At 48.6% G+C, this 26,881-nt stretch overlaps 1 protein-coding gene across 1 annotated transcript; it reads right to left on the bottom strand.

Annotated features, from left to right (window-relative positions):
• Positions 1-853: 853 nt before the first annotated feature.
• Positions 854-23,828, bottom strand: ccnd2a (cyclin D2, a). The gene is made up of 6 exons (XM_067234712.1): positions 23,491-23,828; positions 21,706-21,921; positions 19,216-19,375; positions 11,259-11,407; positions 1,319-1,976; positions 854-1,255 (listed from the first exon to the last, which is right to left on the bottom strand). Exons 1-5 carry the CDS (start codon positions 23,683-23,685, stop codon positions 1,812-1,814), a joined length of 885 nt encoding a protein of 294 aa, XP_067090813.1. The 5' UTR covers positions 23,686-23,828; the 3' UTR covers positions 854-1,255; positions 1,319-1,811.
• Between the last annotated feature and the right edge of the window lie 3,053 nt (positions 23,829-26,881).

Genomic DNA, 26,881 nt, shown 5'->3' with positions numbered 1-26,881 from the left:
ACACTGATCCCATCCTCCAAACCTATCGGGGGTGCCTTTCATTTACCTCAAATGTTGTACTTGATTGTTCACCAGTGTACCACTGGTAATATCTTTCTGGGTTACCTAAATCAAATGTGCCCTAAGTGTGCAGTACATTGACCAAAGTCTGTTTCCGCACTCTACTATCCTCTACGCTTAAAGTCCTCCTATGTACTATCATGTATCCTCCAGTCAATGAGGCGTCCCAGAACCTCAACCACCTTACAGCCACTGATATGGAACACAGTGTCATGTGGCTGTATTCAATTGGGACATTGGCAGTGATAAGGAAAAACTTGAAATACCTCAAATGTGAGGTGATGGCCCTCCGAAACCGCTCATATTAGGGCCTTAGATAACCAAAAAATAGACTAGGTCTTAACGGAGACAACATAAAATCTCTCTCACCTTTCTCTCTCCATCTCTCTGGCTACCTCTCAGCATCTCTGTAAGACAGTGCAGTCTGATACTGGTCCTTTACTCTGCGGCAGTGATGCAGCTTAGATGCCCTGGTCTGAACCCTGGTCTGAACCCTGGTCTGAACCCTGGTCTGATCCCTGGTCTGAACCCTGGTCTGAACCCTGGTCTGAACCCTGGTCTGATCCCTGGTCTGATCCCTGGTCTGAACCCTGGTCTGATCCCTGGTCTGGACCCTGGTCTGATCCCTGGTCTGATCCCTGGTCTGATCCCTGGTCTGGACCCTGGTCTGATCCCTGGTCTGATCCCTGGTCTGAACCCTGGTCTGATCCCTGGTCTGGACCCTGGTCTGATCCCTGGTCTGATCCCTGGTCTGATCCCTGGTCTGGACCCTGGTCTGATCCCTGGTCTGGACCCTGGTCTGATCCCTGGTCTGATCCCTCGTCTGGACCCTGGTCTGATCCCTCGTCTGGACCCTCGTCTGAACCCTGGTCTGATCCCTGGTCTGATCCCTGGTCTGGACCCTGGTCTGGACCCTGGTCTGGACCCTGGTCTGGACTCTCAGGTGTTGAGCAGTAATGGTATGACACAGTCTCTGTCTCTGTTTCTCGTTTGCTCTGTCACTCTCACAAACACGTGCACGCACGCACACATACGTACACACCTACACACAAGCAACCTGACAAAAAGAGCTTTTTGATGTCAACATTAATATTAATAGTAATAATAATTGGCTGTCGTCTCCATCTTTCTTTCTCAAAGATCTGTCAATGCATCCATACAACTCGTCATCAGCGTACAGGCCAGTCCCTGCTGCCTGCTCCCTGCTGCCTGCTCCCTGCTCCCTGCTGCCTGCTCCCTGCTCCCTGCTCCCTGCTGCCTGCGGCTTCACACCTGCTCTGAAGAGAGCCCACATGATGCGTCTCACACCGACCAACAAGGTATAAACAAAACCAAAACCTTCGCCCCCAGTGTGACCCCGTATCTGCAAGGTTGGCCACCCCACTACACGTTAAAAAGTCATATTTTCAAGATATTATTTCCAGATAACTCTATCATAAATTGAGTGGGATATGACTCATGTAAATGGGATGCAACACTGCTTGTTTGCTCAAATTCATAGCTTTTCAAATAGACTATATATCTTAGAAATATCTATCTTGTATCTAAAATAGCTTTGATTTTATAATATACATGGGCACATGTTTTGTATTACAAAATAGGAAACCTACAAAAACTAGCATGCACTTTTTTTTGAGGGGTATGTTGTTTTTTGTAGTTTTTGTGTTTTTGTAGTTTTTTTTTCTTCTTCTTGTCAATATATTGTAACCCGTGGCACTGCGGTTGCTCTCTTGCGGCCCCTGGTGGAAATTTCAGAGGTTGACGTCTCGTACGTCCGTGGGGGTGCTGGACTGGTCGACCTCGTCGAGGGCTTTGCTGCTGGGGCCTCTCTGAACCTGCTGCTGCTGCTGCCGGCCCTCACGTAGGCTGCTCACCAGCACACGCTCAATCTGCTCCTGACAGGCCTTCAGCACATCCTGGAAACACCACACACAAACGGACACTTAGAGATCCTAGTAGACACAGTGTGCACGCATAGACTCATCTAAAACACACAGAGATGTTCTGGGAGTCACAGAAAGCTGTCATGGAATCATGGGCCCTAGACAGGGGCCAGTTCCAGGTTTGAAAGGGCCATGAGCTGGTTTCCCCCCGAACACAGACAGACAGCCAAGACAACGACCAGGCCTGGGCATTACATCAGCCCACCTGCCAACACCTCCCACGCTCACACACACACACACACACACACACCAAACAGTAGTAGCCTTGACGACAGTGAAAACACAGGTAGTACTAAAGCTATGTTAATTACATCCACCTCCTGTGGGAAACACAAAGGTGGTATTTTTTTTTAACAAGAGCCAGCCTCTCTCTCTTTTTCTTCCTCCATGTCTCCCTCTCTCTTTGCCTTCAGGGGATCCACCTGAGCTCCCTCCATCTCGTGTTTCAGGATCAAAGCACCGCTCCAGAACCTGAGAACTCTCTTGGGAGGACCACCCCTCAACAACATTAAGCCCTCATCCCCTCCACGACGGTGGGATGATGGAGGGATGATGAAGGGGACATGAGACCCAAGGAAGAGCGGAGGAGGGAAACAAGGGAAGTCTAAACAAACTCAAGCAGCCGGTGTGGGCTTCTTGGGGGAGTACGCAGGGTGTTGGAGAGGGAGTAGTGTTCTAGATTGTTGAACTGACAGGGTGTAAAAAAAGTGCATCTTCGACCAGTGCTTGCAGTGCCTCCTGGTGGAAGAAATCCACAATGCACCACACATACACACACTGGTTTTAAACACCGGGTGTCTGTGAGAGAATGGTACAAACAATCACAGCAGATCTAAACCTGATGAGCCCCAATCAGACCCCGGCTCTGTGGTGGGGCAGCCAGACCTGGTCTTGGATCTATAAGCTGCCATAGTGAATATGTTCAAATGTACCATAGGAGCTGGTCCAGGTCAGCTTTCTGGAAGAAGAAAAAGGAGGCCAGGAAGTTCACGCAGTGAAAGGATGAAGGGACAGCCCAGCAAGCACGTGAACAAACCATGTCAGAGATAGGACACATCTTTAGACAGTCTAAGGTCTGATGATGTGTTTTACACCTTATGCCTATCGTCTTGGCCTGACCTGGCCAACAGAATGTGTGTTTGGGGGGTTAGGTGAGAGGGCTGAGTGCCTCTGGGAGGGCGTTTCCCATGACAACAGTGATGACCCGGCCGAGCTTGCCATCCGTTTTACACCAAACAGACCCTAACCCTAACAGAACCTAACCCTAACAGACCCTAACCCTAACAGAACCTAACCCTAACCCTAACCCTAACCCTAACCCTAACAGACCCTAACCCTAACAGACCCTAACCCTAACAGAACCTAACCCTAACCCTAACCCTAACAGAACCTAACCCTAACAGACCCTAACCCAAACAGACCCTAACCCTAACAGAACCTAACCCTAACAGACCCTAACCCTAACAGACCCTAACCCTAACAGACCCTAACCCTAACAGACCCTAACCCTAACAGACCCTAACCCTAACAGACCCTAACCCTAACAGAACCTAACCCTAACAGACCCTAACCCTAACAGACCCTAACCCTAACAGAACCTAACCCTAACAGACCCTAACCCTAACAGACCCTAACCCTAACAGACCCTAACCCTAACAGACCCTAACCCTAACAGACCCTAACCCTAACAGACCCTAACCCTAACAGAACCTAACCCAAACAGACCCTAACCCAAACAGAACCTAACCCTAACAGACCCTAACCCAAACAGACCCTAACCCAAACAGACCCTAACCCAAACAGACCCTAACCCAAACAGACCCTAACCCAAACAGACCCTAACCCTAACAGACCCTAACCCAAACAGAACCTAACCCTAACAGACCCTAACCCAAACAGACCCTAACCCAAACAGACCCTAACCCTAACAGACCCTAACCCAAACAGAACCTAACCCTAACAGACCCTAACCCTAACAGAACCTAACCCTAACAGAACCTAACCCAAACAGACCCTAACCCTAACAGACCCTAACCCAAACAGAACCTAACCCTAACAGACCCTAACCCTAACAGACCCTAACCCTAACAGACCCTAACCCTAACAGAACCTAACCCTAACAGAACCTAACCCAAACAGACCCTAACCCTAACAGACCCTAACCCAAACAGACCCTAACCCTAACAGACCCTAACCCAAACAGACCCTAACCCAAACAGACCCTAACCCAAACAGACCCTAACCCAAACAGACCCTAACCCTAACAGACCCTAACCCTAACAGACCCTAACCCTAACAGAACCTAACCCTAACAGAACCTAACCCTAACAGACCCTAACCCAAACAGACCCTAACCCTAACAGAACCTAACCCTAACAGACCCTAACCCAAACAGACCCTAACCCTAACAGACCCTAACCCAAACAGACCCTAACCCAAACAGACCCTAACCCAAACAGAACCTAACCCTAACAGACCCTAACCCAAACAGACCCTAACCCTAACAGACCCTAACCCAAACAGACCCTAACCCAAACAGACCCTAACCCTAACAGACCCTAACCCAAACAGACCCTAACCCTAACAGACCCTAACCCAAACAGAACCTAACCCAAACAGACCCTAACCCAAACAGAACCTAACCCAAACAGAACCTAACCCTAACAGACCCTAACCCTAACAGACCCTAACCCAAACAGACCCTAACCCTAACAGACCCTAACCCAAACAGAACCTAACCCTAACAGACCCTAACCCAAACAGACCCTAACCCTAACAGACCCTAACCCAAACAGACCCTAACCCTAACAGACCCTAACCCAAACAGACCCTAACCCTAACAGACCCTAACCCAAACAGACCCTAACCCTAACAGACCCTAACCCAAACAGACCCTAACCCAAACAGAACCTAACCCTAACAGACCCTAACCCAAACAGACCCTAACCCTAACAGACCCTAACCCAAACAGACCCTAACCCAAACAGACCCTAACCCTAACAGACCCTAACCCAAACAGACCCTAACCCTAACAGACCCTAACCCAAACAGAACCTAACCCAAACAGACCCTAACCCAAACAGAACCTAACCCAAACAGAACCTAACCCTAACAGACCCTAACCCTAACAGACCCTAACCCAAACAGACCCTAACCCTAACAGACCCTAACCCAAACAGAACCTAACCCTAACAGACCCTAACCCTAACAGACCCTAACCCAAACAGACCCTAACCCTAACAGACCCTAACCCAAACAGACCCTAACCCTAACAGACCCTAACCCAAACAGACCCTAACCCTAACAGACCCTAACCCAAACAGAACCTAACCCAAACAGACCCTAACCCTAACAGACCCTAACCCTAACAGACCCTAACCCTAACAGAACCTAACCCTAACAGACCCTAACCCTAACAGACCCTAACCCTAACAGACCCTAACCCTAACAGACCCTAACCCAAACAGACCCTAACCCAAACAGACCCTAACCCTAACAGACCCTAACCCAAACAGACCCTAACCCAAACAGACCCTAACCCAAACAGAACCTAACCCTAACAGACCCTAACCCAAACAGACCCTAACCCTAACAGACCCTAACCCTAACAGACCCTAACCCAAACAGAACCTAACCCTAACAGAACCTAACCCTAACAGACCCTAACCCAAACAGACCCTAACCCAAACAGACCCTAACCCTAACAGACCCTAACCCTAACCCAAACAGACCCTAACCTTAACTGTAACAGACCCTAACTGTAACAGACCCTAACCCTAACCCAAACAGACCCTAACCCTAACCCTAACAGACCCTAACCCAAACAGACAGTCTGAAAAGAAACTCAGTTCCTCTGAGAAAATTAACTAAAAACACAAAAACATGTAAAGCAACTGGCTGTGTCCTACCGCAGGAACGCAGGCCCTCACTTCTTAAGCACCTCTCCACCCCCCACCTCTCCAACCCCCACCTCTCCACCCCCACCTCTCCACCCCCCACCTCTCCACCCCCCACCTCTCCACCCCCACCTCTCCACCCTCACCTCTCCACCCCCCACCTCTCCACCCCCCACCTCTCCACCCCCACCTCTCCACCCCCACCTCTCCACCCCCCACCTCTCCACCCCCACCTCTCCACCCCCACCTCTCCACCCCCCACCTCTCCAACCCCCACCTCTCCAACCCCCACCTCTCCACCCCCACCTCTCCACCCCCCACCTCTCCACCCCCCACCTCTCCACCCTCACCTCTCCACCCCCCACCTCTCCACCCCCCACCTCTCCACCCCCCACCTCTCCACCCCCCACCTCTCCACCCCCACCTCTCCACCCCCACCTCTCCACTTGGCTGTGCCAAGTCCTGCAGGGTTCACACTGGCTGCTGTAATGGCTTCAGCGTGTGACTACTGGAAACACATTGTTTTCAGGGAGGTTTTTGGGTGCTGGGAATCCTATTGGGGGGTGTGTGGGGGGGGGGTGGGGTGAGGGTGTGTGGGGGTGGGTGGAGTGAGGGTGTGTGGGGGGGGTGGAGTGAGGGTGTGTGGGGGGGGGGGGGTGAGGGTGTGTGGGTGGGGTGAGGGTGTGTGGGGGGGTGGGGTGAGGGTGGAGTGAGGGTGTGTGGGGGGGTGGAGTGAGGGTGTGTGGGGGGGGGGTGAGGGTGGAGTGAGGGTGTGTGGGGGGGGTGGAGTGAGGGTGTGTGGGGGGGTGGAGTGAGGGTGTGTGGGGGGGGGTGAGGGTGTACTGTAGGATCGGAACACTGTATTGCAGCCCTAAACAGGACCTAAACAAAAGCTTTGACCAATCCGTTGGTGGAATTGGGGTTGTGGGACAAAGCTAAGGAGCAGGGTTTATTTGTGTGACATCATGGCGGGCGAGGAGTGGATGGAGGTGCTAACAGCTGGTTCAATACATTGACACATCACACCTGTGAACATTGAACCAGACTGAGGAAGCATGCCAATGCAACGGATCTTCCGTTCTTCGTTTTCTCTGGGTAGATGGGCCAAAAAAGGGCAACGTCCGTGACGCTTCCATCTCTCTCCATTCCACAAGGAGGAGGAAGTGGAGCAGACAGACAGGAAGTGAGAGAGTGGCCGGGGGTGAGGGACCACAGCAGATGGAAGAGGTGTGGTCAGGCTGCTGAGACGTCTGCATCCTGAGGGGGGGGGGGTGGGGGGGGGCACACACCATATTACCCCCATGTCAGCCAGTTTCACCACTGAACTGTGGCGTGTGTGTGTGATGTGTCTAAGTGAGTGAGTGTGAAAGAGCCACAGATAAAGAGAGATGTTCTTGAAGTTTTGAAACTGATCCTAATGAAGCGTTCAAGAACAACACTGACGATGATAAACATATGGGTCGTCCTAGTAACAGCTGAATCATTACTGAGTGGATGACGACCACACACGGAACAGGAAAACGTAAAGAGAGAGAGAGGAGTGAGGAAAGGAAGGTGAATTAGGGAATCCGTTAAAGAAGTGGACAGAAGAAGAAGGAAAGGCCAAACACGGAGTGTGTGACCGGAAGAGAAAAAAGATGAATGAGCGCGAGAGAGTGGCGCCTTGCCAAGCCCAGCAGATCAAGAGCAGGAAGGGATTTTCAATTTTCACTCCTGGTCATTTCTGCTTCCTTTCCTTTTGCCCTACTCATCAGAACACTGAGGACTTCTCCTTCTGTTGGGTCAACACACTTCTTTTTTTCAAAACCACAAAACACATGTTGTCATATCAGATGTTCTAATAGTTAAAAATGTGTTGCACAGACCAATATTACACCAACTAAGTGTGAAACAGTGTGAATACACTGTAAACTGAATTACAAGGTAAAAAAAATGCAGAGCAGCTTTATTGGGTGTGCTCAAGCCTTCGGCGAGAGCACAACCTTTGTTCTCTCACATATATATTATTATTATTATTTTTATTTTTATTTCTTTTTGCCCCCCTAAAACTCAGTAAATACTTGGCCTACATAGACAACGTAGGTGTCAAAAGTTTCGTCTTGGTAGCGATTGAGTTGCTTCTATTGGAATTTACGTTCTGTTGCATGGTTTAAGCGTAAGTTAAGTTTTTGTGGCGAAAAGTGAAGCTAACGGTGGCTAATTTGCTAGCCACAGTCACTGACGTTACTAACGTCACTGCGTCACTAACGTCACGAAAACACGCGTGACTACCTTTGCCAGAACATTCGTTTCGCATCTGTTAACTTGGGGGATAGCTAGGCTAACTATAGCTTTACTGCAAGGCAGCTGCAGAAACGCCACAAGCAAAGAGGCCAGGGTGATAAATATTTACTCATTTTACTTTGTGATATGACACACAATTGTGATGTGTAATGTACAATATAAGCTGATATTATTAAGGAAGTACATCTACTTTCGGAAACAGTAGTCTACTATTTCACTGACATATTAGCATCATGACATTAGCCTGTGTTGCCCGGGCAACACATACTACAGTGGTCTATGATGTATCTGTTTTCAATCGTTAAAATAAACATTCCTCACATATACATTTTCGTTGTAGGATTTATTCTGACATTAGTAAACGATTTGTTGGTGAAATTAGAATTACCTGTGGTTTCAAACCAGTGTAGCTCACTGCAACGCTGTAGCCTACTGTACCCGAGACACTAGTGTGAGTAGCTAACAACAACTCCTCAGCTGTTTAAGTCAAACGGCAACAGAACATGTTCGGCACTCCCCTTACTCAAAAGTCTTTCAGTAGGGAAACTATCTGACTACTAACCTGAACTTCATTGCCACAGCCTAAACTTTGTCAATCTGTTCATGAAAATAATTAATTTCAGCCTAAACCGTACAACGGAACGTTTAATCGAATTCAACCAACGCAATCGCTACCAAGACCAACACAGCAGTAGTCTAGTACTGTACTGTAGTAGTAGAATTTACCGGGGCAGCTTCTCCACACAGGGCTATATCGCATTTTGAGTTGTTACTGACAATGATCGCTACCAGTGAGCTTTTTATGAATGAGCTATTTTCCACTAAATAAATGTCAAGCTTATTTACGTTTTTGGGGGCATATTTTCAGTTAGCAGATGGTACTGTTTGAATCGCGATTCTATCTTCTGCCGGTAAAGTCGTAGAATAATCTTAAAAGGGGGTTCTTTATTAATGAATGAATGCAATATGAGTAGTCTAAATGCCTGAAAATATCACGAGAAGGGACAACTTAAAAGGACGTTAAAGTCATAGAGATTAGATCCATTTGTACACCGGTCTGCCAAATGTATTCGTTTTGATTCAGCCTGTCAGCTGCCTCTTGCAGGGGAAATGAGAAGACATCATATTTCATTCTACACTTCACTCATATTTTGAGTTGTAAATGAGCAGCAAAAAAAAGATGCTTTTAAATCTATGTAATCTTTATAAATAATAAGTAGGCCCGATGCATTTTTATATAAAATATACAGACCCCTGTGCAACCGACGCAAGCAAGCACACCCTACAATTTCCCCAGAAATTGTATCCTCTCTAGTTTATTTCTACAACTGCCAATATTTTTTTCTTCTCAAATTGAATATCCCTCACTGGCCATCTGAGGGTACACACACACACACACACACACACACACACACACACACACACACACACACACACACACACACTCACACTCACACACACACACTCACACACACACACACACACACACACACACACACACACACACACACACACACACACACACACACACACACACACACACACACACACACACACACACACAGGATACACACACACACACACACACACAGGATACACACACACAGGATACACACACACACACACACACACACACACACACAGGATACACACACACACACACACACAGGATACACACACACACACACAATCAACACACACACAGTTGGAGATCGTGGCTTCTAGATACCGCAGACGCCTGCAGGGTGCCAGGGGGCTGGTGGTGCTGGCATCAGCTCTGGCACCGGCTCATGTTTGGCCTGGCCCTCGTCACTCTCGGCTCCGTGAGCTGTCCCCCGCGAGGAAGCAAGCCAAACCAAGATGTGCACTGGAGCCCACCCCACGTACACCTCGCACGTCACGCTTCTGACTGGAGGAGAGGCGGCCGTGAAGCGGCCCTGAAGCATGGTGATGATGGAGTCAGTGATTGAGAGGAGAAGGAATAAGTGTGAAATTATTCTGCCCATGCAGGAAGTCAAATTCCTTGCTGTAACAGTAAGGACATCTCGGCTGTTCCTGACGGACTCCAACCCTTACCTTTATCCCAACGTAACCCCAAAATCTGCTACATATCCTCTAAGCTCTAATCCTCCAACCTCAAACAGTCACCAGCCTGGTGCAGAACCTCTGTGCAGCGCTCATCTTGTCTTTCACAAACCAGCCACACCTCTCAGAAGCACCAAGTACCTTTAGTCATTTAGCAGTACCTCTCCTCTGCCCCCCCCATGTCAGAATACTTCATATTCTCTCTCTCCTACAGAATCCTGACCTCAGCTCCTCTTGATCCCCCCCCTCCTCCCCTCCACGGAGGAAAGCCCCCCCCCTCCCCACCACAGAGGAAAGCCAGGCCCCTCTGGGCAAGCTGTGGTGGTGGACCTGCGTGCTGCCACAGCTCCAACACCGTGCTCACACTCCATCCACACAGCAACACACTCAACTGCCGTGCTGATTGGCTGGCGTGCTGATTGGCTGGCGTGCTGATTGGCTGAATGGCTGGCTGGCCTGCCTGCCTTCCCGTAAACCAGCATCTCAAACCTGCCCACTGGCTGGATTAAGAGCTCCCTCTCTTCCTCGTACACACACATGCGCACACACACAGACCACACACTAACACACACGTCAGGTGACCTTTGGAATGAGGAACAGGGCTCAGAGCCGTATGGGAAACGCATAGGACAGAAATGTGGCCTGGTCTCAGATGAAGAGCCTCTGGTTGGCTGTCATGCTTCATACAGAGCAGGTCACCTCTGTGTGGGAGGACCAGGCACAATAAAGGGTTTGTAAAAAGTTTCAAGTTCCAAAATGTTCAGTTTCACTTGAGGACCTGCTCTGACTATCATGGAGAATATTGACCACATGAACAAGCAGTCATCTCTCTTACTTAAAGAATGGGTGTCAAAAATCTGTTGAATCTGTGAGAAAAGATCGACATCGAAAACTTAAAGAGATCATTTCAACCTTGTCCCATGTGCATGAAAGTCATGGCATCACCGTGCTGCTACACGGAATCACATCAAGATTCTCGTGTCACACTCACCATGTCTGTGTTTGTGATCTTGGCTAGCAGCTCGGTCAGACTGTCCCCCCACTGTGATTGGTCCACGGAGTCCAACTGCAGGCCGCAGATAGCTGCTCCTACGCTGCCCGTGGCGATCATGGAAGGAGGGTACATGGCGAAGTTGAAATCTGGAAGAGGAGAGAAGGAAGAAGTTGATGGGGTGCAGATGTTCAGGAGCCGGAAGCACCCAGAAGCAGCTCTGCAGCTCGGAGACGAGCTGAGGGTATGAACACACACTCATAGGTGAGCAGAACTAAGGGACAGAACACACACTCATAGGTGAGCAGAACTAAGGGACAGAACACACACTCATAGGTGAGCTCACAGAGAATCGTGAGACCCCCATCGACTCCCATCCATTCACACAACACGTCAAACAATCGGGTTACGGACATCCAAATGCTCGGCTAGAAACAGTCTGATGGGTGTATGTCATAGTAATACAGAATCCTATTGTGGGGCTCCTCCCACTTACGTTCCTGGAGGGATTCAGGATCGTGAAGGTTCGGAAACAACTGAAAAGCAACTTTATCGTCTGTCTGTCTCTGTCTGTCTCTGTCTGTCTCTGTCTGTCTCTGTCTGTCTCTGTCTGTCTCTGTCTGTCTCTCTCTCTCTCTCTCTCTCTCTCTCTCTCTCTCCCTCTCCCTCTCCCTCTCCCTCTCCCTCTCCCTCTCCCTCTCCCTCTCCCTCTCCCTCCCTCCCTCCCTCCCTCCCTCTCCCTCTCCCTCTCCCTCTCCCTCTCCCTCTCCCTCTCCCTCTCCCTCTCCCTCTCCCTCTCCCTCTCCCTCTCCCTCTCCCTCTCCCTCTCCCTCCCTCTCCGTCTCCGTCTCCGTCTCCGTCTCCCTCTCCCTCTCCCTCTCCCTCTCCCTCTCCCTCTCCCTCCCCCTCCCCCTCCCTCTCCCTCTCCCTCTCCCTCTCCCTCTCCCTCTCCCTCTCCCTCTCTCTCTCTCTCTCTGTCTGTCTCTCTGTCTCTCTCTCTGTCTCTCTCTCTCTCTCTCTGTCTCTCTCTCTCTCTGTCTCCTTCCAGCCCTCCTCCCCTGTCCTGACCCTTTTCTTCCATCTCCTGAGTAAATGGTGTGCTGGTTGTGAGCGCCGACAGCGCGGGGAGCAGCAGGGGATGAAAGCAGCACACAGACAGTGCCAGGGCTCGCTGCTGTAGGTCCCTTCTTTCATTCCACGTGTGGCTGGGCCGGGCGGCTCAAAGCCCCTCAAACCCTGTCTGCTCCCCTCACTGTCATTCAGAATGCAAGGAGACAGCTTGCAAACAGCCGAGAGGGAGAGGGAGGGAGACAGAGAAAGGGGGAGGGAGAGAGAGAGAGGGAGAGAGAGAGAGGGGGGGGGGGTTGTAGAAGGCAGCAGGCAGAGGTTGTTGCTATGGGCAATGTCACTCGAACCCTGCCAGAGGCTGTTGTGTGAGTGGAGAAGAGGGGGGGGGGGGCTCCAGAGTGTGGCTCAATCGTCTTGACATCAGCACCTCACCCTCAGCATCGAGACGCACCCGAGTCTTGCCCTCTCTCAGCGAACCGCATGGCTGGAGATGAAGGAAGGGGGAGGGTGCTCGATATGTATGTGTGTGTGTGTGTGTGGGGGGGCTCCTGGTGACAAGGAGTTTGGGTGCGGGGGGGTTACACCGTGTGACTGATCACCACGTCCACACCTTTGTGAGTTTTTGGAAAGGATTATTATTTTTTTTACCCCTCCTCCTCCTTCACACATCTACCCACTCCTCTTCACCCCCCCCTCCTACCCACCTCCTACCCCCCCCCCCCCCCCCCCCCCCCCCCCTGAATATCACCATATTCTATTGCAAAGCAAACCGTCGAGGTGAGATTCTCTTCTCTTTCTGCTCTCTCTCTCTTCTCTGGACTCTCCTCCTTTCTTTTCTTTTTCCAAATCAAAGACATGGGCCTTTTCATAGCTGTAAAGGCAGCCCTAAGCTAGCTTCTTAACATGCAGAGCCAGCCTGAGTTCTCATCTTGCGGCTCAGTGTTGACAAATAAATGAACTTATTATACAGCCCTGTATTGAAGACAAGCCAGGGCCAGGAGGAGAAATCACAGAGAGAGAGAGAGAGAGAGAGAGAGAGAGAGAGAGAGAGAGAGAGAGAGAGAGAGAGAGAGAGAGAGAGAGACTGCATTACATCACAGCTTTAAGAGCATATTTAAGAGCATAGCCTTCTATAGATAATGGGGACAAAGGCAAGCACGGGCATACTGTATATGTACTTTGTGTGTGTGTACAGTATGTGTGTGTGTGAATGTGCGTGTACAATGTGTGTGTGTGCAGATGCGTGAACGAGTGAGTGTACGTTTGTAACAATCCACACACACACACACACACAGACCGTAGAGTTAAGTAGACAGCAGTGGGCAGCAATCTGATCTCTCACTGTGGAGACAAGACAGGACTGTGGCAGGGTGCGGGCGCGTGCAGCTTTCACAGGGGCATCAGGGGGGACTGGGGGGACTGGGGGCTGTGTTTGCTGGAGGAAAGAAGGGCCCTGTTTCAGGCCACCTCATTGATATTCATACAGAGGATAAACAGTATATGTAACTGAGTGGAGACGCCTGTGAGGGAGCGCTCTCTGGGAACAGCTACTGGCTGCCTGGCCTGGCCTAGGCTGGGCTGGGCTGGCCTGGCCTGGCCTGGGCTGGCCTGGGCTGGCCTGGGCTGGGCTGGCCTGGCCTGGCCTGGGCTGGCCTGGGCTGGCCTGGGCTGGCCTGGCCTGGGGTGGCCTGGCCTGGGGTGGCCTGGGCTGGGCTGGGCTGGGCTGGCCTGGCCTGGGCTGGCCTGGGCTGGCCTGGCCTGGGCTGGCCTGGCCTGGGCTGGGCTGGCCTGGGCTGGCCTGGGCTTACATCCTTCAATACTCCTTTCTCCTCCACCCATTCACTCCCCCCCACCCTCAATCCCCTCTCCTCCCTCACACATCCACGCACACACAACCTTCCCATGCCCACCATGCCATGGCCAGCTTCTGGGTGGGGGAGATGCCCTGTACTGTATAAACAGCCAACTTGTAAATTAATTAGAGCTGGAAAATTGACTGACAGCCAAAAAGGTTGGATTTTTTTTCTCCTGGCGCAATAAATCAAGAGTCTGTGTTGTGCACAGATGTGAGGCCTGTTGACTTTGTTTTTTAAGAGGCTTAAACGTTTTGAGGAGCCGGGGTTTGTTGATTGATTAAGGTCAAATACAAACATCAGTCTGGGATTGGCAAGGCGGTACGCTTCACCACTAATGGAGTGGACCTGGTAGTCAAAACAAGGTCTGCAGACACACAGCCTGACTGCAGACCTGCCCACAGGGCACCCTCACAGAGTCGCTGGCAGATTCAGAAGAAGACACAGAGAGAGAGACAGAGACAAAGAGGGAGAGATAAAGTGACAGAGAAAAAAGGAAGACGAGAGAAATAAACAAAGTTTGATGGAGAGGGCAATAAAGAGAGGAGGGAAGTTATCTAACAGGAAATAATCATCATCCAACATTTTGATTCGCTGGTTTCATCATTCCATAACAAATTATTTCCAACTTTTGTTTCTCAAGAAAATGAGGAGGACATTGGGTTTATGTGTAGGTCACTACGGCCTGCGTGTGTGTATGTATCTCTGTGTGTGTGTGTGTGTGTGTGTGTGTGTGTGTGAGTGAGTGAGAGAGAGAGACAGAGAGAGAGAGAGAGAGAGAGAGAGAGAGACAGACAGAGACAGAGAGACAGAGAGAGAGAGAGAGAGAGAGAGAGAGAGAGAGAGAGAGAGAGAGAGAGAGAGAGAGAGAGAGAGAGAGAGAGAGAGAGAGAGAGAGACAGAAAGACAGAGTTTAATCCACCACAGCACAGCCATGGCTAAAGAATCCTCTTTAGATCCAGTAACAACTCTTGCGCCACGGTGGCCCTGGGACTTGAGTAACAGCAGCACTCTGGATCAGAGCAGAGGGAACAGAAAGAGGAACAGGGGAAGGAGGAGGTGAAAGAGACAGATAATCACCTGTCTATCCCTCCCCTTCTCTGTTGTGTACAAGTTGGGTCCATCTGCTGATTACACTGACTTCACAGTCAACCCCTCATGTGAGTATGTGTGGTAAATGGTAACTTCTAGAATACATCCCGTGTTAACAGGCTCTGTTAACAGTCGCACTGCTTTCTTTGATATGGTCTCAGAGTGACTAAGCCATCCGGTAATTTCCGGCATGGTGTTGGTTACACCAGTGAGGTGTGTGGGTGTGTGTAGGAGGGGTGTCCAGCGCATGCCTCTTGATGATACACCATTTGTCATCCCACGATTCCATGATGCAGAGGCTGTACCCTGATACACACACACACACTATCTCACACACACACTATCTCTCACACACACACACACATTTCTCCTGTTTGCTTACAACAAATCCTGTGTGTGTACAGGAGCTGTAGGATGAATCACTGTTCATTAGTGTGGAGGAGAGGAAGTGGGTTCTATATCCTGCTGGAACATTCCATCCACCCCCCCTCCCAACACCATCCACCCCCCCTACCAACACCATCCACCCCCCCTACCAACACCATCCACCCCCCCTACCAACACCATCCACCCCCCCTACCAGCACCATCCACCCCCCCTACCAACACCATCCACCCCCACTACCAGCACCATCCACCCCCCCTACCAACACCATCCACCCCCCCTACCAGCACCATCCACCCCCCCTACCAGCACCATCCACCCCCCCTACCAACACCATCCACCCCCCCTACCAACACCATCCACCCCACCTACCAACACCATCCACCCCACCTACCAACACCATCCACCCCCCCTCCCAACACCATCCACCCCCCCTACCAGCACCATCCATCCCCCCTACCAACACCATCCACCCCACCTCCCAACACCATCCACCCCCCCTACCAACACCATCCACCCCCCCTACCAACACCATCCACCCCACCTACCAACACCATCCACCCCACCTCCCAACACCATCCACCCCCCCTCCCAACACCATCCACCCCCCCTACCAACACCATCCACCCCCCCTACCAGCACCATCCACCCCCCCTACCAACACCATCCACCCCACCTCCCAACACCATCCACCCCCCCTACCAACACCATCCACCCCACCTCCCAACACCATCCACCCCTCCTACCAACACCATCCACCCTACCTCCCAACATCAACTTATACAGGCTGCTTTTACTCAAGCAGGATTTCTGTGAACTATTATTAGAGTATCAGAACAATCCGTCCAGAGCACATGCTAGTACGGGGTTAAAGAGAAACAAAAACAGAACCTAGGAAGGATCTCAACTGTCTCGATGTCTCAGAGAACTTATCACCACTGACATGGTCAGTGTTTAAATAGACCATAACTCCCACTGTGTTCCTGAAATAGGTTATGAAGAACATACAGTTCTACAACCAGACCATGAAGAACAGTCCAGCATTGTTCCAGAACCAGCACATGAAATAGAATCCAGACCACCAGAACCACCAAACTCCAAAAGACCCTAATGTACATAGATTTCCAAAACCTGATGAAGACATGAGCATACAGTTCTAGAACCAGCTCAGGATCAAATTTGGTAGAGCTGATTGCAGTCACATAGCTCCACTCTCGAGAGATGGTGGGAGATGGTGGGGGACATAAGAAGTGCTTGGTGTCTGACTGAAGGTACAGGCCATAATCTCCCTTAATGAGCTTGTTCCCCCCTCCATTCTCCTCCAGGCAGCCCGAGGGATGTGATGGTGTTGGTATCAAGCGCCCCCGCTGAGCTGACCCTTGCATGCCTGTGCATATGAAAGGTAGGGGCCGGCCTTTTGTCTCCTTTCTCCCAGACTCGCTCTGAGCCCAGGACACATTTGCATAGCGCTGAATGGAACGTCCGAGATGTTATTAATTAATACTAAGGGGGGGGCTGCACTGCACCCATCTGACAAAATCCCACCAAGTGCCTTCGAACGGAACTATTTTATCAAAGAGAGGAACCATTAAAAACTGAGAGGGCTTTTATAAACCTTTCCTACCGCTCTCTCCTTCTTTCTTTCTCTCTTTCAAAAACAGAAGGCTTGGTTCTAAGAGAGCGACGGGGGTTGGGGGGATCTAAGAGCATGAAATACTGAGGCGACAGGTGACCCACTGTCAACTGTCTTGCAAATGTAAATCCCTCTAGAAATCTCCTCCTCCTCCAGCTCTACCTACCCGCCCTGCTCAGGGAGAGAGACAAGAGCAGGATTCTCACCAGATAAGTGAAGATTTATGGCTGGGAACGTTGCACAAATGGGGTTTGGCATTTCCAAAGCTCTTCAGATGCACCACATTGTGGACTCTCTCACTCTCAGCCTGGAAGAAGAGGAGAGATGCAGAGAGCAAAGGGAACCCTCTGCCTGGTCTTCATCTGAGCAAACTGCTCAGCTATTCCTCTAGAAAACTTCAGGAAAACATCTCCTGGAGAATCTGCATCCACTCAGTATAGCTCAGTATGAGAGCATCCACTCAGTATAGCTCAGTATGAGAGCATTTGCCTGCACATCTCCTGTATATTGCTGAAAGCATCTGCCAAGTGAATACATTCCTATTATTATTATCCACTGCCTTGTTGAAGCAAAGAAATGCACAGCCTTTCACAACACTTCTCTGGGAATATGTCCGATCACTGACGCAGTCATTACACCCAATAACCTCCTTACTGTAACCTACTGTAATAACTAATGCAAGTGAGAAAATCCTTCCCCCTCCACCCTCCTCCTCCCCCCCTCTCCTCCTCCCCCCCTCCTCCTCCTCCCCCCCTCCCCACCCCCCTCCTCCTCCTCCCCCCCTCCTCCTCCTCCCCCCCTCTCCTCCTCCTCCTCCTCCTCCCCCCCCTCTCCTCCTCCTCCTCCTCCTCCTCCTCCTCCTCCTCCCCCCCTCTCCTCCTCCTCCTCCTCCTCCCCCCCTCCCCCCCCTCCTCCTCCTCCTCCTCCTCCTCCCCCCTCCTCCTCCTCCCCCCCCCCTCCTCCTCCTCCTCCTCCTCCTCCTCCTCCCCTCCCCCCCCCCTCCTCCTCCTCCTCCTCCTCCTCCTCCTCCTCCTCCCCCCTCCTCCCTCCTCCTCCCTCCTCCTCCTCCTCCTCCCCCCTCCTCCTCCCCCCCCCCCCCTCCTCCTCCTCCTCCTCCCCCCTCCTCCTCCCCCCCCCCCCTCCTCCTCCTCCTCCTCCCCCCCTCTGCTCCAGGTTACTCAGATCATGTTCAGGTCTCCCTCTCGCTTTGATCTTGGGAGAACCCTCCCCCTGGAGGCCAGAGACAATGGCCTGTCTGCCTCCCATCCTCCTCCTCCCATCCTCCTCCCCCCCTCCCATCCTCCTCCCCCTCTTCAAAGGTTCCACCATGGGTCCACAGGTACATAAGATCGCCCCTGGACCATGTCGCTAAACCTTTGAAGTGTCTTCCTCACAATCACACACACACCTTCACTCAAACATCTACAGACACGGTATACAGGCATGGGCACATGCATTTATGCAGACACACACACACAAACATGTCCATCTCCATGACACATACTGTTCCAAGACCACATATTTTCATGTGGATGTCACAGTCATCTCTCTTCAGTTACACCACAAAGTTACACCTTCACTACTGATCTGACAGAGCTATGAATGGGCCCCATTATGTCTTATAGTCATTGTGAAGGAAAGTCGGGTGTTGATTTCAAACTGAAAGATGTGGTAGATGAGGATATTTTGCAAGACCGGTGGCTACAATGATGCAAGACACCATCACCAGGTTGACTTGGCAACCTATCTGTTGTCACGCCGACTTGCAAAACGAGAACTGGAGCCGGAAGAAAGCAAAAGCCTGTGCCAAATGCACCATCAGACTGATGTCTACTGTCACTGCTTCGCCGCAGTTCCTGAGCCATTTTAGATCAAATACAGGAAGTGGCGTAACAGAGAGTGTGAGGTCATATCCTGCGGTGCATACCTGTTGCGCAGAGAGCGATGAAGGTCTGGACGTGTTTGCGTATCAGCGCCAGCTTGTCCTCCGGCAGCGGAAGCTTCCTGACTATGTGCTCGATGAAGTCATTGGGCGTCACGGCAGCCAGGTTCCACTTCAACTTCCCAAGGACCACCAACTCCCACTCCTGCAGGACAGAGGCAGAGGGAGGCTGTCAACATGACGGATGACGTAGAGATCAGCTGTGAAGACCATGCCGTCCCCACCCTTGCAGCAGTGCTACGGCCAGGGAAGAGAGGCCTGGAGCAGGCTGACTGACTGTACAAGTGCGGGCCCACAATGAGCCTGTCCAGAGGGCAGGGAGGAATAGCCGAGCCAGGCGGCTATTACGTTACTCGCTTTGGCTTGAAGACGAGAAAGAAAGAGAGAAGAAAGAAAGAAAAGAATACAGTGACATAGATGAATAGAGCGTGAGAGAGCGAGAGAGATAGAGAGCGATATAGAGCGAGATAGTGAGCGAGATATACAGATGTAGAAAACGAGATATAGAGAGATGTAGAGAGCGAGATATATAGAGAGAAAGATACAGAGAGAGAGGGTTTGGCTGAGGTTAGCCTACAACAGCAGCTCTGACTATCCAAGTCAGGTGACATCACAACAACATCTAGTGCCCTGTCATTTGGGACGTTCCTCTGGAAACCTGCCTCAAAGGGCCAGAGGAAGCCTGCTTCCACCACACCAGCCCTGCCGATGAATTACTTCTATATGTTTGACCTTTTGGTCAATAATCTATGCAGGATTCATAATGCTCTGTAATGTACGGTAGATGAAGCTTGACGTCAAGGGTCTAACTTGACAGTCCTGTCCTGTCAACTTTGGTTTTGTAGAGCAAGAGAGAATAACTGTGGATAAGAAGACTAAGGAGGCATGGGGTGGCTGGTAGAGGTTAGAGCCTCAAGTCAGAGGGAAGTGAGACTTCTGGTGATTTCATCACAGAAAATCGTATTCTTTATATGACAGAGACGGCCTCCTCTTCGCAGCAACTGACTGCACTCTCAAACCAAGATTTCAAACATTTGAAAAACAACTAAGCAAACCTCTATGTAAAGGATTTAAAACCAAGCAGCATTCAAAGAGATTTTCTTCCAAGTCCAAAGTGCCTCTGTGCCCATGTGCAGCAGCAGGCCCTCTGACCGGAAAGTTCCAGAAGGCCTGGCACGTCTTCACATCAGTTTCCCTTCTCTGTTCCCCGGCACAAAATGCAACAGCAGCACAGCCTTTGGCAGAACATTTCCGGGGTGAGAACAAGAAACTTGCAACACCTCCCTCTGCCACCAACACCACTCCACCCAGCCTCCAAGCCCACCCACTTCCTCCTTGCTAGAGACTTTTGAGCAACACCTTTTCGGAAGCAAACTGTGGTTTCCTTTTACAAGAAATGGTTACCAAAGATGGGGGCCGGAAAAAAGATGATCACGTGAGCCAAGCAGCTGATCTGTTTCCTGTGTGGATCTGTCAGTCCAAAAGACAGCCTTATATGAGACTGGGGGAGAAACACACCATCTTATGGAGCAAGCCCCAGAAGAAGACTGGCCTGCTGTCTGTTACTGTCATAGCACTGTCCTGGGCACTAGTCTTGAACAAGTGTAGTGTCAGTATGTACTAGCGCTATCATAATCAAGTTGAAACTGAAGCTACATTCTTCCTAACCATGTCTATACGGAAGCTACTAGCGTTGTCCACAACAAGTTTATACTACAGCTGATTACTAATACTGCCCTAAAGTTTATATTGTCACTTGATGTGCAGCGTCATATTGCAGCTTTAAATGCAGCTCATCCACTGGTGTTGTCAAACACATTGGCTGCTTGAGTGAGATACAATATGAAAGTAATGTTGATATATTCATAATTCTTCAGATCACTCATATTGTCTCGTAGAGCTTTTGAGAATCTTTGGGAAATAGTCCAGATGCTCCACTCACTAAGCTACAACTAGTTGCCTGCAGATGAAATAGCTACTTTTCACAGTATAACTCACTGTGTAACAACCAGTCACACCGTGTAGACCTTCCTTTTGAGGCTGGGATCCAAACCTTGGCTGGAGTTCAGCTAGTGACCTCGCTGCCATTCTGTGAATATCTGCCACTAGATGGCGATGGAGACCATTCCACAAAACTTAAACAGTTGGTAGATTTTTTTCTTTGTCAGATCTCCTAGTAGACAACTTATATTAAGTCCCTATGCGTATGATGATGAAGTCTTCCAATATCAACCACACATGATGATAAAAGCGCTTGTCTTATTATACTGGGAACTTGATATGATAAAGCCTTTTTTTAAATGTTTGACTGTTCTCAGGAAGACATCAGTAAGCTAGCTAGTAACATGTAAGTAGGTCTAATAGGTAGCCAACTATTCACATGATTATAATGTGCATTTTCTAGATTTTTTTCATACAATTTCTGAACAACAAAATAAGACTGAACATAAATGTCAATGAAAACAACTTTCTTACCAGAAGTTCCTGCGGCCTGATGGAGTTGTCTGTGTAAATGCAGAGCTTCTCTGCTGTTAGGGGCCTGGTCTCTTTCAGTTTAGATGCCAGAAACATGCACACCGCTCCCAGAAGCTGAAGGTTACACTTTCTGGTTGGTACCACAGCTAAAAATCTGTCTAGGTAGTTCATGGCCAAAGGAAAAACTTCCTCCTCACACTTTTGCTCCTCACAAACCTGGAGAGAGAGGGAGAGAGAGGGAGAGAGAGAGAGAGAGAGGGGGGGGGAGAGAGAGAGGGGGAGAGAGAGAGGGAGAGAGGGACAGAGAGAGGGAGAGAGGGACAGAGAGAGAGGGAGAGAGGGAGAGAGAGAGGGAGAGAGACAGAGAGAGAGAGAAGGGGAGGAGAGGAGAGAGTTAGAGAGAGGTGGAGAGACATAGTGTGCCATCATTTTAAGTGAAATAATGTTTGCCCTTAAACTATTCAAGACATTCATGACAATCTTCAGATAAATACAAAACGAACTTGAAAGAGGCAACATAAGAAACAATTAGCCTAAATAAACACTCAGCTAGGCTACCAATTCATTGAAACCCATTGGGAAGTCGCCAAGATTTTCAGCCCAACCCAAAACAGTTGCGACACATCAGTGAAATCTAAATAGATTATTTTAATTTTTTATAAAACTTCTCAGCAACAGACTGTCAATAGGGTCGCATTCCTTCAGTTCATTCAGTAAGAAATGAATTCACAATGAAGTCACAATCACCGCAGCCAAAAACACTCCGGTAGCGCAGTACGGAAACTCTTTTTTTCATTCGTCATATTTTCATAAAATATTTAAAAATATAAATAAATTGTCTATGCCTACGTTTTTCATCCCTAAATGTTCATCAGTCTCTTTCACATCGGACCCGACAATTGATAAACGTGTGATCTTCCTGCAAATTGCAATAAAATGACAAATTAAAATGTAAGTAGCATGTGGTCGATGTACCATGCGCCACCCCAATGTCAAACCCAGATCTTCAAAAATTAATTAAAAATCTACTATTCATCGGACATTAATAACTCTTGCATGACAATAAAGATCAAACGGTCATGAATGTTCCCAATGCATTACCATTAGATGATATAAAAGAAAGTGTCAAAATATTAACTTATTTCCTTGGTGAGGGATTTCGATGAAAGAAGCGCAGAGAGACATAGAAGGCCCGCACCCCTTCCGCGAGCGTATATTTAAAAATACATAGAAAATGTTTGCAACACCTTCCGCGATTATTTCTACGATTGCAGTAAAGCCCAAACGCTCATCTTTCATAAAAAATAAGTCTCAACAGCTGTTATTGTGTTTTGACACTGTAAAATCGTCAGGAAAGCCACAACTGCTGTTCTGAAACAACATGGCGCGTTAGAATAGCCTGTAGCACAAGGGTAAGCATTGGACTGCATACGTGTGCATGGAAATATTTAGGCTATCTGAAAAAATAACAATTTAATCCTAGTCATCTTTCCGACTTCAAGCATGTGCATTGTCAACCTTTGTTTAATCATATCCTTGTTGCTATAAGTCCATTATCTCGTCTGAATTACGATCTATGGCTTGTCAGAAACTTATTTTAAACCGATTTAATTTACAGGAATAGCTAATATCATGGTTGTATGGCCGGGAATGTCACCCACTACCCAGTTTGATGTAACACACTGCACATACGTAAATATAGGATAGTTTAAGTCCAATGTTGAGAGGGTTTTGGGACGTATACGGAGCACGGAAATATAGTTTCTTGCTTATTTCTGTACGAACCTCCAGCATCCAAGTAGCAACCATCCTCCTCATAAAAGGTTGAATATCTTTCTGAACACACTTGAAATAAGAACACTGGGGTAGAAATCTCTCTTCAATGGTCAACAGGCTCTGAAGAACCCTGTCATCATAGAGGAGGTTGGGGTCGGCACGAGCTCTTATGATGGTGTCCATTTCGAGGCACAGCAGTTCCATGGTCGTTATAGTTTCTTTAAAAATCGGGGTAATCTCGAGAAAATAAAATAACAGAATTGCTAGTTGCAAAGAAACAGAAAGGAAAGTATTTTTGGAGGCATAAAAGTGAGACTGCAGGGATCCCAAGAACAGTCCTGCCTCTCCTTGCGAACTTTTTCCTCTCCCCCACAGTTCGCGTCTACTTTCCTTTGGCTAGCTGCATTTGAAGCCTGCCTTTGCTAGTGACGCAACTCATTATGTAGGCTGAACAGTTGCCCAGGCGCAACAGGGCTCATCAAGACGCGTGCTTTATTCTCTACTTTCGTGGGATGACACCATGGCCGATAATTCGCATTATTGAATAAGATAAGCAACCAACAATTTAATATTGTAAAAGAAGCTATCGGACATGCCACCTACTCACTTAGCCTACAACTGCACAATCTCAAAGGCCAATGAATTTATTTGGAACATATGAAAATCCACATTATCAAAACGATTAATAATCTGATTAGATGTAGACTGCTGTGTTCAGCGGCTTTAATCATTTGAGACAGCCGTTTCATTCCTAGAGGGTACTGCCTTAATACAACACAAATGATCCGTTATCTGACAATAAAGTTAGTCTCTCATTTACTTTGTTTAAATAGGCCTACATTAACAACTGATGTACTAGCTATGAGTTTTTGTTTTTTCGAGCGCGCTCTAATGCACTCAATGAACTTTAAAGTACACGCGCATGAACGGGCACGCGCACGCTCGCATACAGAGTCACACAAACACACGCACACATAAATATGCACACACAGTAGACAGCTATCTTTAATAGTGCAGCCATCGAGCTTGTGGTTTATGAGATAGCTTTCTAGGAAACACAATGCTGCAAGAAAGTTATTCCACAAAACTGTTGCAGATAAGAACAAGATGACAGTCCACACACGATAAAAACTTAATGTTTATAAACATGAAAGAAAAGAAATCTACATGCGCTCTTATGTGGATTGCCTATTTTGTTTATATACTCTTGCATGAGGAGACTTCAGAGTTTACTAAGCCAAACTGACTAGTCTTGTCTCAAAAATGCAATCTAGATATGTTGGTCTGACATGTGTAAATACCCCCTCTCCTTTCATTGGTGGAACAACTTGAAAGACTTAGACCAGTCAATAAAACCGAGGCAGTGTTTTTGTGGGAGAGCAATTTGACAACTTCTCCAAACTTGCACAAGCGTATCTGTCTTTTAACTCGGGTGTTCTTACATGTTCTGCCTCTAATATATAGAGAAAAAGTGGGCATATGTCTCTTTAAAGCATTTTTTTGGTTTTAGATTGTTTCCTCCCCCTTGTCAGAATTTACATAGCCAATAGGTCTTCTGCCTGCGACCGAGGCTTGCCGATTGTTACTAGGCAGACTTCAATAGCGGGTACCTTCCTCCACTCTCCCCCAGAGCGGGCTGACCACACAGGCCGTTCATCAATACCACGATTAGGGACGTAACCACCCCCCTCACCTCCCCCCTCCCTCTCCATAAAAATGTTGCTCTGGGTCTAGCAGTCATGAACTGATAATTCACTAATCGTCCTGTCAAAAACCGTCAATCAACTATTAGCTTGCTGTAGGTTTGCCAGAGACTATACCATACGTAAACCAGTTTTGACACTCATGGACTTACAGAAGAGAATTATCTACGTAGCCTAGGACTACATGTTGGAAAGTTCATTAGCAGTGGCATTGAATTGTCACTGGGTAAACGACACTTTGGCTACAAATTAGCAACTACAAGTCTATTCAAAGAAACATCTAATTGATTAATTAAGTCAAGCAAAAAAACGGAACCTTTACAAACATGAATAACTAGCAGACACTTCATGTTCACTACATGATCTCCATGACAACATGATCTGGCCTACGCTCTCCATGACAACATGATCTGGTCTAGTCATGACAGCATGATCTGGTCTACGCTCTCCATGACAACATGATCTGGTCTAGTCATGACAGCATGATCTGGTCTACGCTCTTCATGACAGTATGATCTGGCCTACGCTCTTCATGACAGCATGATCTGGCCTACGCTCTTCATGACAGCATGATCTGGTCTACTCATGACAGTATGATCTGGTCTACGCTCTTCATGACAGCATGATCTGGTCTACTCATGACAGTATGATCTGGTCTACGCTCTTCATGACAGCATGATCTGGTCTACGCTCTTCATGACAGCATGATCTGGTCTACTCATGACAGTATGATCTGGTCTACGCTCTTCATGACAGCATGATCTGGTCTACTCATGACAGTATGATCTGGTCTACGCTCTTCATGACAGCATGATCTGGTCTACTCATGACAGTATGATCTGGTCTACGCTCTTCATGACAGCATGATCTGGTCTACGCTCTTCATGACAGCATGATCTGGTCTACGCTCTTCATGACAGCATGATCTGGTCTACGCTCTTCATGACAGCATGATCTGGTCTACTCATGACAGCATGATCTGGTCTACGCTCTTCATGACAGCATGATCTGGTCTACGCTCTTCATGACAGCATGATCTGGTCTACTCATGACAACATGATCTGGTCTACTCATGACAGCATGATCTGGTCTACTCATGACAACATGATCTGGTCTACTCATGACAGTATGATCTGGTCTACGCTCCTCATGACAGCATGATCTGGTTTACAAACACAGACATTTGAAGGCTGGACATTTTAATAGACATCCATGATAGAAAATACTTTTTTTTCTTCTTAACAATTTATGTTTCAGTTGTTTATGTTTTCATTTGGGTTTTACATTTGCATAACAGTGCAAGATGGAAAACTATGAATAAAATGTAATGTGGACAAAACTAGCCTACTTTTATGAGCATATTAATTTAGAATGATTGAGAAGATTCTGTGTTATTACGCTCTTCTATTCGGTCGCGGGGTAGTTCTACCTAGGTTTAAATTATTCTAAGAAAAAACAAAAATAACGACAAGGTGAAGGACACATACTTATCAAAGCGGGTCAGCATTAAGCGTTGCTCACATTAAAAGGACAATTGTGAGGATAAAAAAGGTGTATTTGCTTCAGGCAAAGTCGGACATTTGTCTGGAGGGGCATTAACGCGACTCCGCCGATGAAACAGAGACAGTCCAGAAATGACAGCATGTCTGTGTGGTGTCCTCACCCAACACGAGCGAAGCAGAGCGATAACAAGCCAG

This window comes from Osmerus mordax, chromosome 4 (genome assembly GCF_038355195.1).
Source record: "Osmerus mordax isolate fOsmMor3 chromosome 4, fOsmMor3.pri, whole genome shotgun sequence".
Taxonomy (NCBI): Eukaryota; Metazoa; Chordata; class Actinopteri; order Osmeriformes; family Osmeridae; genus Osmerus; species Osmerus mordax.
This window is presented reverse-complemented; position numbering and strand designations above follow the sequence as displayed.

What these genes read in the sequence shown, in the direction of transcription:
- ccnd2a (XM_067234712.1), bottom strand. Translation starts at nt 23,685, where the DNA reads ATGGAACTGCTGTGCCTCGAAATGGACACCATCATAAGAGCTCGTGCC. An exon ending in CATCGCTCTCTGCGCAACAG is followed by an intron (nt 11,408 to 19,215) that starts GTATGCACCGCA and finishes CTCCTCTTCCAG; the next exon opens with ATTTCAACTTCGCCATGTAC. An exon ending in AGATCACAAACACAGACATG is followed by an intron (nt 1,977 to 11,258) that starts GTGAGTGTGACA and finishes TGGTGTTTCCAG; the next exon opens with GATGTGCTGAAGGCCTGTCA.